The sequence below is a fragment of the Phyllostomus hastatus genome, unplaced genomic scaffold (assembly GCF_019186645.2).
Source record: "Phyllostomus hastatus isolate PE091 unplaced genomic scaffold, TTU_PhHast_1.1 phas_contig_58, whole genome shotgun sequence".
NCBI lineage: Eukaryota > Metazoa > Chordata > Mammalia > Chiroptera > Phyllostomidae > Phyllostomus > Phyllostomus hastatus.
In genome coordinates, this window is record NW_025333916.1 from 17,773,124 (window position 1) to 17,787,941 (window position 14,818).

A 14,818-nucleotide genomic window follows, 5' to 3' on the forward strand; every position below is an offset into this window, starting at 1 on the left:
TCCCCCATCCTTGATTCTATTGTTATGAACGAGATACCACTTGTTGCCTTCTGCTTGAGAGTTATGTATTCATATGATCAACAGAAAACTATTAGAAGTTATATTTTATAAGCTGTTGCTTTCTCTGGTATTCAGTCAAAAGATTTAACATTCCAGGGAAGTCTTACACCCACAAAACTTGAAACAGCCTTAAAATGTTCAGGTTATCTCTCCGCAGTGCTATACCATAGCCATCAAGTTAGACTAATTGTTTGTTTCTTAAGATTACTGTGTACCAAATAACATACCTAGATGAATTCACTGTGACTACTTTTCGTTCTTGTAATGATCACTTTTGGTGGATGAAATTTCTTAATTTTAATAAAGACCATTTTAGCAATCAAAAAAAAGATAATGTCGCCTCTCTAAAAGTCAGTATAAAGGAATGTTCTTTAACTCATTTTTTTAAAGGACTGGGACAGTAATTTCAGAGGAAAATGAGGCCTTCTTTTTCTTTATATTGATTAAATCTTAAAGACATTGCTCTACTTTTTCTAGGAAATAGAAAGGTTAAAACAAGAAATCGATAATGCCAGAGAACTCCAGGAACAGAGAGACTCTTTGACGCAGAAACTACAGGTGAGCCATAATAAAATTTCCATTCATTTTTGCATAGAGAGGCATCCATCTTTCACATGTCATGGCTTTTTTTCTGAAATTCCATTTTGTAGGTTTTTGGTCATTTTTCTGTTCCAGGACTTCTGATTCATGTCTAATCTTAGACTTTTCAAATATTAGTTGATAATTCCATCTAGGTAGCTTATAATCATCATAGGTCTTCATTTATAAATTGTCTTTAGTAAATTATTTTAAAAATTTCAACTTTTTAACATAAAAATATTCTGAATTTTAAGAAAATTTCTCAAATGGATTTCATTCAGTTTAGAAATTACGCTCATTTTTTACATTGAATTAATGTATGAATTAAAGCAATAGTTGTACCCTGATGGAAGCCAAGTTAGTGCTCTTTTTATTTCCTCAATCTAATTAATGTTACTCACTTTTTTCTGAATAAATAGTACACTTCTAATTTATATACATATATTCCGTGTTAGTGGTAGTCAACTATGGTTAGAAAGATTTTTCAAAATTCATTACCACAGTCTCCTCCTGCCAACTCAGACACTTTTATTACACCCTCAAGAACAACCTCAAGGGTTAGGATAAATGGGACGAGAAAACCCAGAATTAGGAGTGCCTAGGTTATAATAAGAATGACCAGCATTTATTGAGTATTAGTCTGTACCAGACACACTATGCTAAGTGCTTTGCTTATATTGTGCATTTAATCTATATGAGTCAATGAGGAAACAGAGGTTTGGATAGGCTAATAGTCTAACCTATATTTAAATGGAGACAGTCAAATTATCTGACAAAACAGAACCCTCATAAAGAAAAGTTTCCTTGCATGAAATGGAATATTTCCTTTTCCCTTTCCTGTCACTGACATTCAATAACCTGGAAAATGAGGTCATGTGTTTTGGTTTGCCCTACTAAATGTTTCTACATTTTCTTTTATTTTTTAAAAAAATTTATTTATAAAGAGAGAGACATCAATCTGTGATTCCACTTATTTATGCATTCATTGGTTGATTCTTGTATGTACCTTGGCCAGGGATCAAACCTACAACCTCGGTGTATCGGGACAACACTATAACTAACTAAGCTACCTGGCCAGGGCCTAAATGTTTCTACATTTTAATCATCTGTGTAAAGTAGTGGTTTTCAACTGGGTCACATGGTAATTTCTCTGCCTTCCCAGTTTAAGCTCTACTCTGCAAGTCCCCACTCTGACCCACCCCAAGAACTCTATAATATTACCACGCTTTATTTTCCTTGTAGCACTTACCACTACATGAAATGACCCTCTTTATTTTTAAATTTTTTATTCTGAAGTAATTTCAGACTTACAGAAAAGTTGCAAGAATATAAATACAAAGAATTTTCATATACCTTTCACCTACGTCCCCCAAATGTTAACAATTTGCCATATTTGTTTTGTGTTATCATTCTGAAACTCCGTATATATTCATACTATTTTTTCCTGAAATATTTGAGAATAAGTGGTAGCTATGATGATCTCTTTACCTGTGTCAATGTAAGAAACACTCAGTCCTATAGAGAATTTTTGTGGGTTTATCAGAGCCAAACTGATAACAATTACCAGAAAGGAGAATCTTGACAGATTAAGAAAATGCTCTGGAAAATGGCAGTTTTTCACCTTATTTTATACATTACAATCAAAAGAGGAAGCATAAGTGGGTTACATGAAATCCACTGGTAATAGGTTAGGGAGGCAGGAGAAAGCGAAGCAGTGGGATTGGATAAAATTAAAATGATAGACAGATACTTCTTTTACACAGATAGGTACAGGATAGTTAACAGTCAGCATTTACCACCATAACAATAACAGTGCGGGATTTGTGGGCCTTCTCTGGTGATATGCCTGTGCTTTGAAGGGTCTGGAAAAAGGAAATTTGACATTCCAAAAGTATTTTATCATAGATGCAAAAAGATAATAGGCTCAATTAAGGTAAACCTTTGTCCCTCTAGCAATCCCCCCAATTAGTTCATGTCCATGGGTCATACATATAAGCTCTTAGGCTCCTCCATTTCCCATACTGTTCTTAACCTCCCCCTGTCTATTTTGTACCTACCATTTATGCTACTTATTCCCTGTACCTTCTCCCCCATTCTCCCTGTCCCCCTCCCTGATGATACCCCTCCATGTGATCTCCATTTCTGTGAGTCTCTTTCTGTTCTAGTTGTTTGCTTAGTTCATGTTTGTTTTTGTTCTTATTTTTTTAGGTTCATTTGTTGATAGTTGTGTGTTTGTTGTCATTTTAGGTTCATATTTTTTATCTTCTTTTTCTTAAATAAGTCCCTTTAACATTTCATATAATAAAGACTTGGTGATGATAAACTCCTTTAACTTGACCTTATCTGGGAAGCATTTTATCTGCCCTTCCATTCAAACGATAGCTTTGCTGGATAGAGTAATCTTGGATGTAGGTCATTCATGATTTTCATGCCTTTCATGACTTTGAATACTTCTTTCCAGTCTCTTCTTGCCTGTGAGGTTTCTTTGAGAAATCAGCTGATAGTCTTATGGGAACTCCTTTGTAGGTAACTGCCTCCTTTTCTCTTGCTGCTTTTAAGATGCTCTCCTTATTTTTCATTTTGGCTAATGTAATTATGATGTGCCTTGGTGTGTGCTTCCTTGGGTCCAACTTCTTTAGGACTCTCTGAACTTCCTGGACTTCCTGGAAGTCTATTTCCTTTGTCAGAATGGGGAAGTTCTCCTTCATTATGTTTTCAAATAAGTTTTCAATTTCTTGCTGTTCCTCTTTTTCTGGCACCCCTATGATTCAGATGTTGCAACATTTAAAGTTGTCCCAGAGGTTCCTAAGCCTCTCCTAATTTTTTTTTAAATTATTGTTTCTTCTTCCTGTTCTGGTTAATATTTATTTCTTCCTTTTGCTCCAAACCATTTATTTGAGTCCCAGTTTTCTTCCTTTCACCATTGGTTCCCTATACATTTTCCTTTATCTCAGTTTTCATAGCCTTCACTCTTTCCTCTATTTTGTAACCATATTCAACCAATTCTGTGAGCATCCTGATTACCAGTGTTTTGGACTGTGCACCTGATAGGTTGGCTGTCTCTTCATTGCTTAGTTGTATTTTTTCTGGAACTTCGATTTGTTCTTTCATTTGGGCCATATGTTTTTGTTTTGGTGCACCTGTTATGTAGTAAGGGCTCCAGCCTTACGTATTCTCCAGGATGGGGCAACCCACCCTGCACTGCTGTCAGTGGGGACAGTGTCCAAGAGGGAACAGTGCCGCTTGCTTAGCTCTCCATCGGCTTTCAGTCACTTCCCCTGCTACCCACAAGCAAATTGGGCCCTTCTGGTGCTGATTACCTGGTGGGTGGGTTTGTGTACATTCTAGGACCCTGTGGGTCTCTCCAACGAGCTCTCCTGAGAGGCTGGGAGTGTCTCCCACTGCCAAAACCTCCATAGGTGTTTTCAGTCAGAGAGGTCTTGAGGCTTTATTTCCCCACAATGGAACCCTCGGTTGCATGGTCTATCTTGCTCCCCAGTTGTTCCTCCTGGTTTATCCATCCGAGAATGTGGAACCACCTGGTTACAGTCTTCCGCCTTGCCATAAATACAATCCACCCTGGCTGGCCATCTTCGCCCCTCCTACCAGTCTGGATGAATGTTTCTTCTTTAACTCCTTGGGTGTCGGACTTCCACACAGTTTGATTTTCTGGCAGTTCTGGTTATTTTTTGTTTTTAAATTTGTTGTTGTTCTTCCTTTGGTTGTGCGAGAAGGCAAAGTATATCTGTCTAAGCCTCTATCTTGGCTGGAAGTCCAGTGTCACTGTTTTATTTCCTCTACCATCGGAATTTCTATTTTTATTTCTACTTGCCTTTAAACTTACACCTTTTAAAAATGCTCCTAGTAGCCTATATTCATATTTAAACTTTCGCTGTTTTGTTAGTTTTTAATGATATTCTTTGAGCTATTACATACTCAGTAATAACACACTTGCTCTGATTTTCTCTTTTCCTTTCCTCTTTGCTCCTATTTTCAGTTGCAATATTTTTATCTTGTCAGAATAAGTTCACTTTAATTTTTTTAACCATCATCCACCTTTGTGTCTTTGATAAACATTAAATTTAGTAAGTGGTCACCATCAGTCCTTTTTCTGAAGTTTCCACAGTAATTTGTTGGTTGGATGAAGCTTATCCTGTAGTAGAATGTTCTAGAAGAGTTCATGGGTATATATTTTCTTGCATGTTTGGGCTGGTTTTTTAAATTTTTTTAATAGACTTAACACTTTGATGACAGCTAGATATAAATTCCTTGGTTCATAATTTTTTCAGTTTAGTTACTTGAAAATGCCATTTTATTATTACCATGGTTTGTTTTTTTCCTATTACAGTTTACATTTAGTATTATTTTGTATTTGTTTCAGGTGTACTACATAGTGGTTAGATAATCAGACAAGAATATGGAACACTTCATGAATTTACATGTCATCCTTGCTCAGGAAGCTGGGTTAATCTTCTTTGTATTCTTCCAATTTTAATATATGTGCTGCCAAAGGAAGCCCTATTACCATGTTTTTATGTTGCTTTTGAGAAGTCTGATCCCAGTTTAATTCTCTGGCCTTCAAAGTGTGGGGGCTCCTTCTTGTATTCCCAGAGGATTTTTCCTTTAGTTTTAAAGTCTAAAATTTTACTAGGAAATTTCTCAGATTTGATTGTTGAGGGTGGGTCAGTTTTCCTAGGTACGTTGTAGGCCCTTTTAAATTGTAGATTCAGATCTTTCTTTATTTCCAGGAAGTTTTCTTGTGTAAGAGTTTTACATATTAGGTCTGTCCTGTTTTTGTGTTTTTCTTCTTCAGGAACACCATCAATATGTAATGGTATTGTCTTTTCTTGTCTGTTTCAACTACTGCCTTTCTATTTACCCTACTTTATCCCATTTTAATTCCCTTTAATTTTTAAGTAATATTGAATAGAAAATTTTTATTTAAATCTATTTTTCCTTGAGTATCTCATAATTAAGTTTTATTTCTGTTATGATTATGCCATTTTCTTCCATTACTGTCATGAGTTTATTTAATCAACTCTCTATATTTTAGTTTTTTGGCCCATTTCTGTAGCATTTGAATACCTACCTCAAGCTTGTTTTTTGAATATTTGTTTGAGAATATTTAATTCAGAGAAGAGGATTCTGTTAGAGTTTTTTTGTGTTTCATAGTTGATTTGGGGGGCGATTTTTATATTCATCCACTGAAGTGTTTAGAGTATCATTTTCTATTTTTATCTTACAACAGTTTATGTAGATGAAGATTGTGGGCACCTTTGTTTTAGTGAACAGGGTGGCGGTTTTGGGTGGTTTACAGATTCTTAATTCAAAAACACCCTTTTTTGGGGAGACAGTGGAGGAGAGGTTATGTGACCTTCACTAGTTTAATTTCCTTTTGTTTTGGAAGATCCTAACTTTTCCTGCATTCCTTCTTTTCTCCCTTGACCATACTGTTCATCAAGATCCCTTCTTGTTTTCCTTCGACCCTCTTCTCAGAAGCACTGCCTTTCCAGATCGCTCCTCATGCACTGTTAAGACCCTTTCTTGTAGCATGCTCTCGTCTACCAAAACTTTCTTGTTTATTTCTTTTTCTAGTATGTTGGTACTTTCCGTGGTCTTTTCTCTTGTTTAGGGTTACTAGAGTCCAGTCTTAGGCCTTTCGTTTGCCTCTTCTCTCTCCTTGCGTCTCCTCCAGGACCCTGCCTTGCCCTCTGCAAAGGGTTAGAGTGAGAGCTTGAGAAATCTCTCTGCTGGAAATTGGTGCTTGTGTTTCCTAATTGTGGGTAATTTGAAGTGTATATTGTTCTCTTTCTTCTAGTTTCATTGACATTGTCTAATTTGTGCAGTTTTATTTTTTTTCATTACTGGTTTATATAGTTTCGGAGGGTGGTTGGGAGACATTAGTGTACCCAGTCACAATTACCTTGGGTTCCCGGAAGTCTGTTGTGACTACTACTTCATGCCAGTGTCTTCCTTCTAGGATGCATTAAAGCAGGGGCCATCTTTTTTATTTGCTGCTATATTTTCAATCCAATATAGAAGATGCTCAGTAAATTATTGAATAGTCTTCTTCAAAATTTGTGTCTTGTACTTTTCTGTTGAATTGTTAATACTTGTTTTTATGATTTATACGTCTGTCCTGTTATAGATGAACATTAATCTAACAGGGCAATAATATAATTCGTAAGAGCTTAAGATATGAATCAGATGTCAATAAAGACAGTTCTTCCGTAGCTTTTATTTGGATTAAATGATACAGGATTTAAATTCATAGAAAATGAACCTTATTTAATCCCATTGGTGATGGTAATCATTGTTTAAATTTTTTTAATGACTCTAGTGTTATAGGCCTGTATCTAACAAATACAGAGCTTGACCTTTTGCCCACTAGGAAGAACTTTCAGTGATTGCCCTTTAAAGCACTTGAAAAGGAGTTAGCAAATTCTGGCCTCTAGTGATTTATCAGGGCTGAACCGGCCTCTGGGTGTCCTGTAACTTGCTTACCTGTCAGTAAAGGAGAAGGGAAAAATAGTAGGACAAAAAATGATAGTAGACAGAAGAATGAATTGGGAGAGACAATCAAAGGCAATAAGGAGAGGATTGAAAAATATGGACAGAAGGTAGAAAAGTGGGACATGCCACCATCCAGGGCTCCGATCGCCTCACGTTGGCCCGTGTGCACTGGGTTGTCTGTTCTTGCCCTAGGATCACATTCTGCACCTCAAAATAGACCAGCACCATCAGCATTGTGTTGGATCCCTTTGTTATCTGCCTCGTAAAATTCCTCCAATCAGAAAAGTGGCTTTTGAGTATGAAACTACCTCTAGAAAGTTATGAAATGCAATTTTAATAACTGAGGGAATTTGGTGTTTTGCTTGCTCCATTGAAAATGTTTGGATGTTTCATTGATTGGCAAGGAGAACAAGAACGCCTTTCATTTTTAACGAAGGCATTAGAGGACAAACTGGGCAGTGCCTGGTGAAGTGGGTGTTTCTAGTGAAGGACATTTCTTCTATTTTTGCAGTTGGAAACACTGAACTCTTAAGCTTATTGTTTAAGCCAACAAGGGAGTATGCTGTGCAGGACTGAGTGGAGTTTGTAGATTTGATCCCGGGGTCTGTTCTCTCCCTCATAGTTCAGAGCCTCCATGAACTTGGCTTCCGAATTTATAAATATTTTATTGGTTTCAGATTCTGCTGTCAATTTACTTATCTTCATCTTGGGGATTATTCAAAGGAAAGAGATTAGAAACATACCTGATAAAAGATTAGATTGGGATTCCTTAAATTCTTCACTTATAAATCATTATAGCTGCTTTATCCCTCTTTTATATTTTCCCAGGCTCTTGCAACTCATCTGTGGCATCCTTGCTTAAGCCTTGATCTTAATTGTTTCTGTGAAAGCTTGTGAACATTTGTTTATGTTCAGAATCCTAAATCAGTTGTTACTTTCTTATTATGTATTAAAGTCATTTCCCAGTTGTTTTTCTAAAATATTTAACATTTAAGGTATTTTAAGACAAATTTTGGCAAAAAGTACCTGTAATCCAAAAACCCTGAACTAGGTCCTGTTTCCTGTGTGTGCACTGACTTGCACTGTGTGTCCGTGTGCACACAGATTTGCCTGGGTGCGGGGGGCTGCTTTGTGCACTGCTCTTTTTTTTTTTTTTGCCAAATTGCCTTTCAATTATTAATTTTTTTCTACTCTCCTTTAGACTTAATGGGATTTTTTAGAGATTTATATTTAAATGATGTATTGGCATTTGAAATATATTTTCTGAGGCTGATTCATATTGTGTTACTAATGAAAATGTTTTCGTTTTCCCATATAATTTGCATATGTGAATGTAAATTGTGTCATTCAACTTAATTCTTCTCAGATATAAAAGTGAACTTTCCAGAAAGGATATATATAGTAGTCTCCCCTCATCCATGGTTTTGTTTTTAGTGGTTTCAGTTACTTGTTGGCCATTGCTGTCTGAAAATATGAAATGGAAAATGTCAGAAATGAACAATTTATAAGTTTTCAATTGTATGCCATTCTGAGCATCGTGACAAAATCTTCAGCCGCTCTGTTCTACTTTGCCAGAACATAAGCCATCTTGTTGTCCAGCGTGTCCATGTTGTGCTAGGCTGCCCACCCACTGATCACTTAGGAGCTGTCTCAGTTATCAGATACTTTGAGAGAGAGAGAGAGACCACATTCACATAACTTCTATTACAGTATATTGTTAAAATTGTTCTATTTTATTGTTGTTATCTTACTGTACCTAATTTAGAAATTAAAAATGATCACAGGTATGTATGTACAGGAAAATGCAGCATATATAGGGTTTGGTACTTGTAGTTGTAGGCATCCACTCGGCGTCTTGGAACATGTCCCCCTCCTATATAAGGGGGAACTCCTGTAACTTTCAGCTCCTTTCTATTCTGAGTAGTTTATTTAGAGTATAATAGCTGGTTTTCTGCTCCTTTTCTCAATTTGAATTTTTACCAAAATTAAATCTGTAGCTCCTGTTATGTCATTTTATTTTATGGAATTACTTACTATATTTGTCACACTTAGAAACATTTTAGAGCTATAAAAACTGCTTAGTGTGCCAGAATTTATTAATTTTTTAAAAAATTTTGTTGCCGTGAACTAACTTTCTTTTTGTGATTCTTTTTCTTTCCTTGATTTATAGTATGTTGGAGTTGTTAGCTTTATAATTCTTATATGTATAATTATTAGATATCTTCACTGTTTTAGCAATTGAGCTATATTCTCCACCACATGCATTCATTCACTCATGAGAAAAAACAAAGAATAATTAGCATATTCAGAGGATCCTAAAACTTCATCGTAGGGAGTCATATTCTTCTCAGTCTTTCTCCAGAGTTGCCAATAAGGAGAGAAAAATAATTTTCCTCTTTTTCTCTGCCTGCTTTCACCTGAGATTGCTAACAGCTGTGCGTTGGGAAAAGCAGGGGAGCAGAAATAGAAGTGAGGCGTTAGATAACCCCCCAAGGGGTCTTCAGCACTGTTTCTGGATTTGAAGTGCCCTGGGAGTCACCTGGCACAAAATAAGCAGTTGGGAAATTCTTGTTGGGTTGGATAGATGGATTCGTGAACAAACCAGTTGGTAAATATCTGAAATCTCCTAAAACTGTGTGAACCTGAGATTCAGAAGCTCATCCTCAGGGTCAAACTGCATTAACTACCTCAGTATTACTAATTGCAAAAGTTGTATTGTTTTCCACGTTGTGAACTGACACGTATGTATATCACACTTTTGTTTCTAAAGGAAGTAGAAATTCGGAACAAAGACCTGGAGGGACAACTCTCTGACTTAGAGCAACGTCTGGAGAAAAGTCAGAATGAACAAGAAGCCTTTCGCAATAACCTGAAGACACTCTTAGAAATTCTTGATGGAAAAATATTTGAACTAACAGAATTACGAGATAACTTGGCCAAGCTACTAGAATGCAGCTAAGGAAAGTGAAATTTCAGTGCCAATTGATTAAAAAATACACTGTCTTTCTTCATAGGACTGTTTGGGCTCTGCATCAAGATTGCACAAAAAATTTAAATACCGCCCCTCCATGAGGAGGATTTTTTGAAAATTGGAATTGTATATTTCAGTGTAAATTTTAGAATTCAGCTTGTAGCTAGTTGGGAAAAAAAAAAAGAGATGAAACACTTGAACTACAAATTACCTCCATGTATATTATTGGCCATAGTTAACTAGAAAGTTATAAACAGACACTTAATGCAATCCTTTTTTTCTGATATTAGCCAATGGGAAATTAACAATGTCTGGGTCACATTAATTTATTCATGATATCTAAAGCTGTGTTTTGTGCAAAAACTTAGTGATGAAAGCCTTGTCTTTTGTTATAATCTGAATAATTTCTCAGGATATTTTTGCATTGTTGAGAAGCAGTGCCATTACCAATTAATTCTTGCCAGGAGTGAGAGAGAGCTGCATCTTTAATTGAAACATGCTTACTATAACTGGGTGTGTAGAGTTCTTCCCTTTTTTTATACTGGAAGACACTTCACTCTAGTGACCACTCTGGTACACTCTGGTGTTCTCTAATCTTTTCTTTCCACTGTATGTATTGATTCCATGTAATTATGAGAAGATATTGTCTCCCATTTTATTACACATTTTAAAGCCAACTAACGAAGGCAGCTGTGTCCCTCAGAAGTTTTTCTTTTTAAATTTCTAATAAATTTGACAGTACTGAAATACCGCAGCCCGTCACTGGCGGTCTGGTCCAGCAATGTTATGTATATTTACAGAATATGCAGTTACCTTTATTTATATATTTTGCAAGAAATTTTTTCTGAATGATCAATGCATTTCAATTTACAAATAATTATGGTTATTGGGGAACTGTTTATTCTAGATCACTTTAAGGTGTACAGCTGTTTTAAAGGGGATCCATTTCCATCAAAAAGCGGATCAGAGGACTGTGGGGATTGAGCCGTGCACGCTGGACCTTCACAGCAGCCACATCTCTAGTCAAACCTCACAAGGCAATATTCTGAACTGTTAACTAGGCATTTCACAACAGGAATTCAACTCAATAGGCTCTTCTCAGTGAACAGATTTTAATGTCATTTTGATGTAATTTTAAAAGACTTTTAGCAAAGATGGATTTCTTTCTATACTTCTTTTAAGAGGCTATTTTAAAAACAAGCCCAGTGCAGTCGGGTCTGCGTAGGGCGTGGGAACCACACCGGAGTCGTAAGTGCTTGCCGCACAGGCCTGCGTGTGGGGGCGGGGCTTCAAGGCGCTTGTTCGGGCGTCGGATCCTGTGAAGTCTACACAATGCACTGACTTTTTGTTTGTACCCCCAAAAGACTGAATTGTTACGTACAAAATTAAACTAATTAATCAATTTGTAACCATTTTTTCACTCACAAACAGCTACTCAACATAGATGATTTTGTTTTACATGTGTATGTATGGAAATACATACATATTAATTTATATTAGAGTGAAAAATAAATGGTCTGTTTCTTAAAAGTTAGTTTCTAAAGTGAGTTTTCACAGGTGTCTCTGCAAAGTTTTTATCAGACACTTAATCATCACTTACTATATGTGCTGTAACATAAGTTACCTCCATCTGTTCTAAGATATTTTCACCTCTGTATTATAGGGAGGATAATGTAGGTACACAAGCTCAGAGCTGAGATATTTCTCAGATAAATCAGGTAATACAATTTGATTGTTAGAATTTTGAAATAGATATGATTTACCTATCAATTTCTGAGTAACAAAGAGCACCAGATTTTGACTTAAATGAGGATTTAACTCTAGGGATCAGGGAATATAGTTATGAAGAATTAAAAATTAAGAAGAAAAGAGCGTAAGCTTTTGAAATGGTAAGTGAATTATTTTAATGATGTAATATGATATTTTTAAATGTTGACAGTTATTATTTAATGGGAAAATAACTCATCAAAATATCTCCACTTGAATTGTACTGATATGTGAGGTGTGTGTAATTCAATATATACATATACCCATATGTATATACAGAAAATTATTTTTAATATTTTCCTACTGGTATGAAATTTAAAATTGGAAATTTTGTGAGTTTTTCCTTGTCCAATAGAGCCTAATTTTTTCTTTTTTAAAAAAGTGATTTAACAATTTTTTGAGGGCTGCACCTTTAAATTCCCAGAGTGTCATGAGACGTGTACAGTGTATGGGATGAGGTGGACACAAGTGCACATATAAATAAAATCTTAAGACTATTTTAAACATTAATTTACAGTAGGAGAGTGTCTAGAATCATCATTTAAAAGTCATAATTAGGTTGTGTGCCTACTGTAGCTTACTCCATTTCTGTATGATAGAAATAAAAGTTTTCATATGAAATTTGATTTTCCCAGAGACAAGTACTATATAATGTATCTATATTTAGATCCAACTGTGGTAATATATTTGTCAGAAAACAATTCTGGGGACTGTAGCCTGAACATGTGGACTTGAAGTGACACAGAGGAGAGCAGAGATTGAGCCCATTGTGTATAAGTTATTCTATGATAACTATGAATTCTTGTACAAAAAAGGCAACTAAGAAAAAGAAAAACAAAAATACAGTTTTTATTTTGAAATACATTTGTTGTTCTCTGGAGAATGTACTTTATCTTTTTTCCTTCAGTCTTTTACAGATATTTTTTAAAAAGCATTTACGTGATGGCAGCATTTACTTAAATCTGACAGGTGCTATTGGATTTTACATTAGTGTGTTCTCTTGTGAAGTCCTAACTTTGACATAAAAGGTTTTATAAGTATTTTCCAGTCTGGAAAATAGTTTTTGTTTCTCCTCTTTCCCTCTCTCTCTCTCTCTCTCTGCCTCTCTCTCTGCCTCTCTCTCTTTCTCTCCCTCTCTCTTTTTTCCCTCCCTCACTGCAGATTTTACAAAGTTCATGAAGTCGAACCTCTGTCCCTATAGAAGAACTCCAGCACCCTCATAGATTTAATGTTTTGCTGTCATTGAACTGTTGGGAAGCAACTAGAGGAAAAAACTTACACTTTTTTTTTCAAGTGGAACTAAAAAAGGGGCGCTCAAAATTATACCATTACCACCTTTTAAAACTCATTTGTTTGTTAAAGAATTAAATTCTTTGTTAAAATTAAATTTATTCTTTGACATGTGTGCTACAGTCTTCCATGTTTTTATTTAACTCTGGAGTGTGCAGCTCAGCTGCTCTTTTCTGTGGGCCTGATTTTCTGTCTGTTCTGGAATGGGAGGCAGAGGCAGGCCAGAGGGAAAATTTCTCTGGTGGCAGTGTTTTCTGTTTTTTGTTGTTGTTGTTTTTTAATTCTTTTGCTTGTTGGGTATCAGATGCTTTTATCATTCTAACATTCTGTGCTTGAAGTTATAAAATAGTCTTTAATGAATTTTTGTCTTCTGTATAGTTAACATCATTCTTTTAGTATTCTTGAAGTAAATTAATTTATATAGAGCTTAAAGAAGAAAACTTCCAGGTAAGAAGTATTTGAGAATGACATATTTTAAAAAATTTCTCAAGTAGCATACTGTACTGTAATTTGCTAAGATGATTTTCAATGTGAGAGAATATTTTGAAAATTACTAGGAAAAGATCATTTTAGAATGGAAATAGATGAATCATTTACATTAGTCTAAATTGTGAAAATGTTCCTAATAATTCACATCAAATCAGACCTTAAATTTTTATGACAGTTTTTCTCTATAGGAACCTGATATATAGATGTCACACAAATTGAAGCATTATTATTGAATTAAAAAAAACAAATGTTTTTAATTTTTTGTTTATATATTGCCTCAAGAAATAGCTAACAATTTTGTGGAAGGGAAAAAAACCAGCACTCACTGCCTAGTGATTAGTGCTTTGTACACTAGATGAAAAAGAAACACTGTACGTCATTTTTACCAAAAACAGGTGATGTAGGGAGAAATATTACATCTAGACTAGAATAGGAAAAAGGCCAGAGGACCCAATCGATTTCTAGATGATTCTCTGCCCTGCTAAGAGCACTTCTGTCTGTCCCAGAGGACACCAGGAGTGTGTCTGGGTTGGAAGGGGACTTGGGGGAGGGGAGAAAGCAGAGCCAGGAACAGAGTAGGCCCCTGAAGACTTCAGATTTTATCTGAGAGGTGGCAGGATAGCAGGAGGTATGTAAAGTGCTAATTCCCACCTTGCTGCTGATTTTAAATAATGAATGAGTAGGGATTTCCCTAATGAATTTTAGAGGCTTTCAGAAGATCCTGGTTTTGCCTTGTCAGAATTATAACCTAATATAAGACACCTAACATTCAGAATTCACCATTCTGTGGGATTCGGATCCACTTCTTTGTCAGTTATTTTCACAACAGATCTACCAGGGACAGATATATTACTCTGCTTCCTTTTACTAACACCAAATTAAGGTGATAATGGGTGCCTAATAAATGCAAAACGAAGCCCCTTCTGTAGCATAAGAAAACCTCTTATGTCGGCATGTTTTCTAGCAACATCATGGTTTTATCTTGTCATCTATGGTAACTTACTATACATGCGTACATATGGCAAGTCTCATATCTATGTGACTTGCATCTGTGACACATCTGCTTGTTGCACCTCAGGGGGAATGACTTTCAGCGAACGTGGCTAGAAAGCTCGCATACTGAAGTGAACACTGTCCCGACAACTCCAG

General features: G+C 35.7%; 1 protein-coding gene and 1 non-coding gene across 4 annotated transcripts in view; one reads left to right on the forward strand and one right to left on the reverse strand.

Annotated features, from left to right (window-relative positions):
• HOMER1 (homer scaffold protein 1) overlaps positions 1-13,180 on the forward strand; it is a 114,290-nt gene extending 101,110 nt beyond the window's left edge. For all 3 annotated transcript variants that reach the window (XM_045847881.1, XM_045847880.1, XM_045847879.1), the window contains exons 8-9: positions 538-618; positions 9,923-13,180. In XM_045847881.1, coding sequence (XP_045703837.1) covers positions 538-618; positions 9,923-10,111 — 270 coding nt within the window. In that variant the 3' untranslated portion in view covers positions 10,112-13,180. The remainder of the gene's footprint in view (positions 1-537; positions 619-9,922) is intronic.
• Positions 5,051-5,158, reverse strand: LOC123825083. The gene has a single exon (XR_006786848.1). It is a non-coding gene; the product is annotated as a U6 spliceosomal RNA (small nuclear RNA).
• Positions 13,181-14,818: the final 1,638 nt, after the last annotated feature.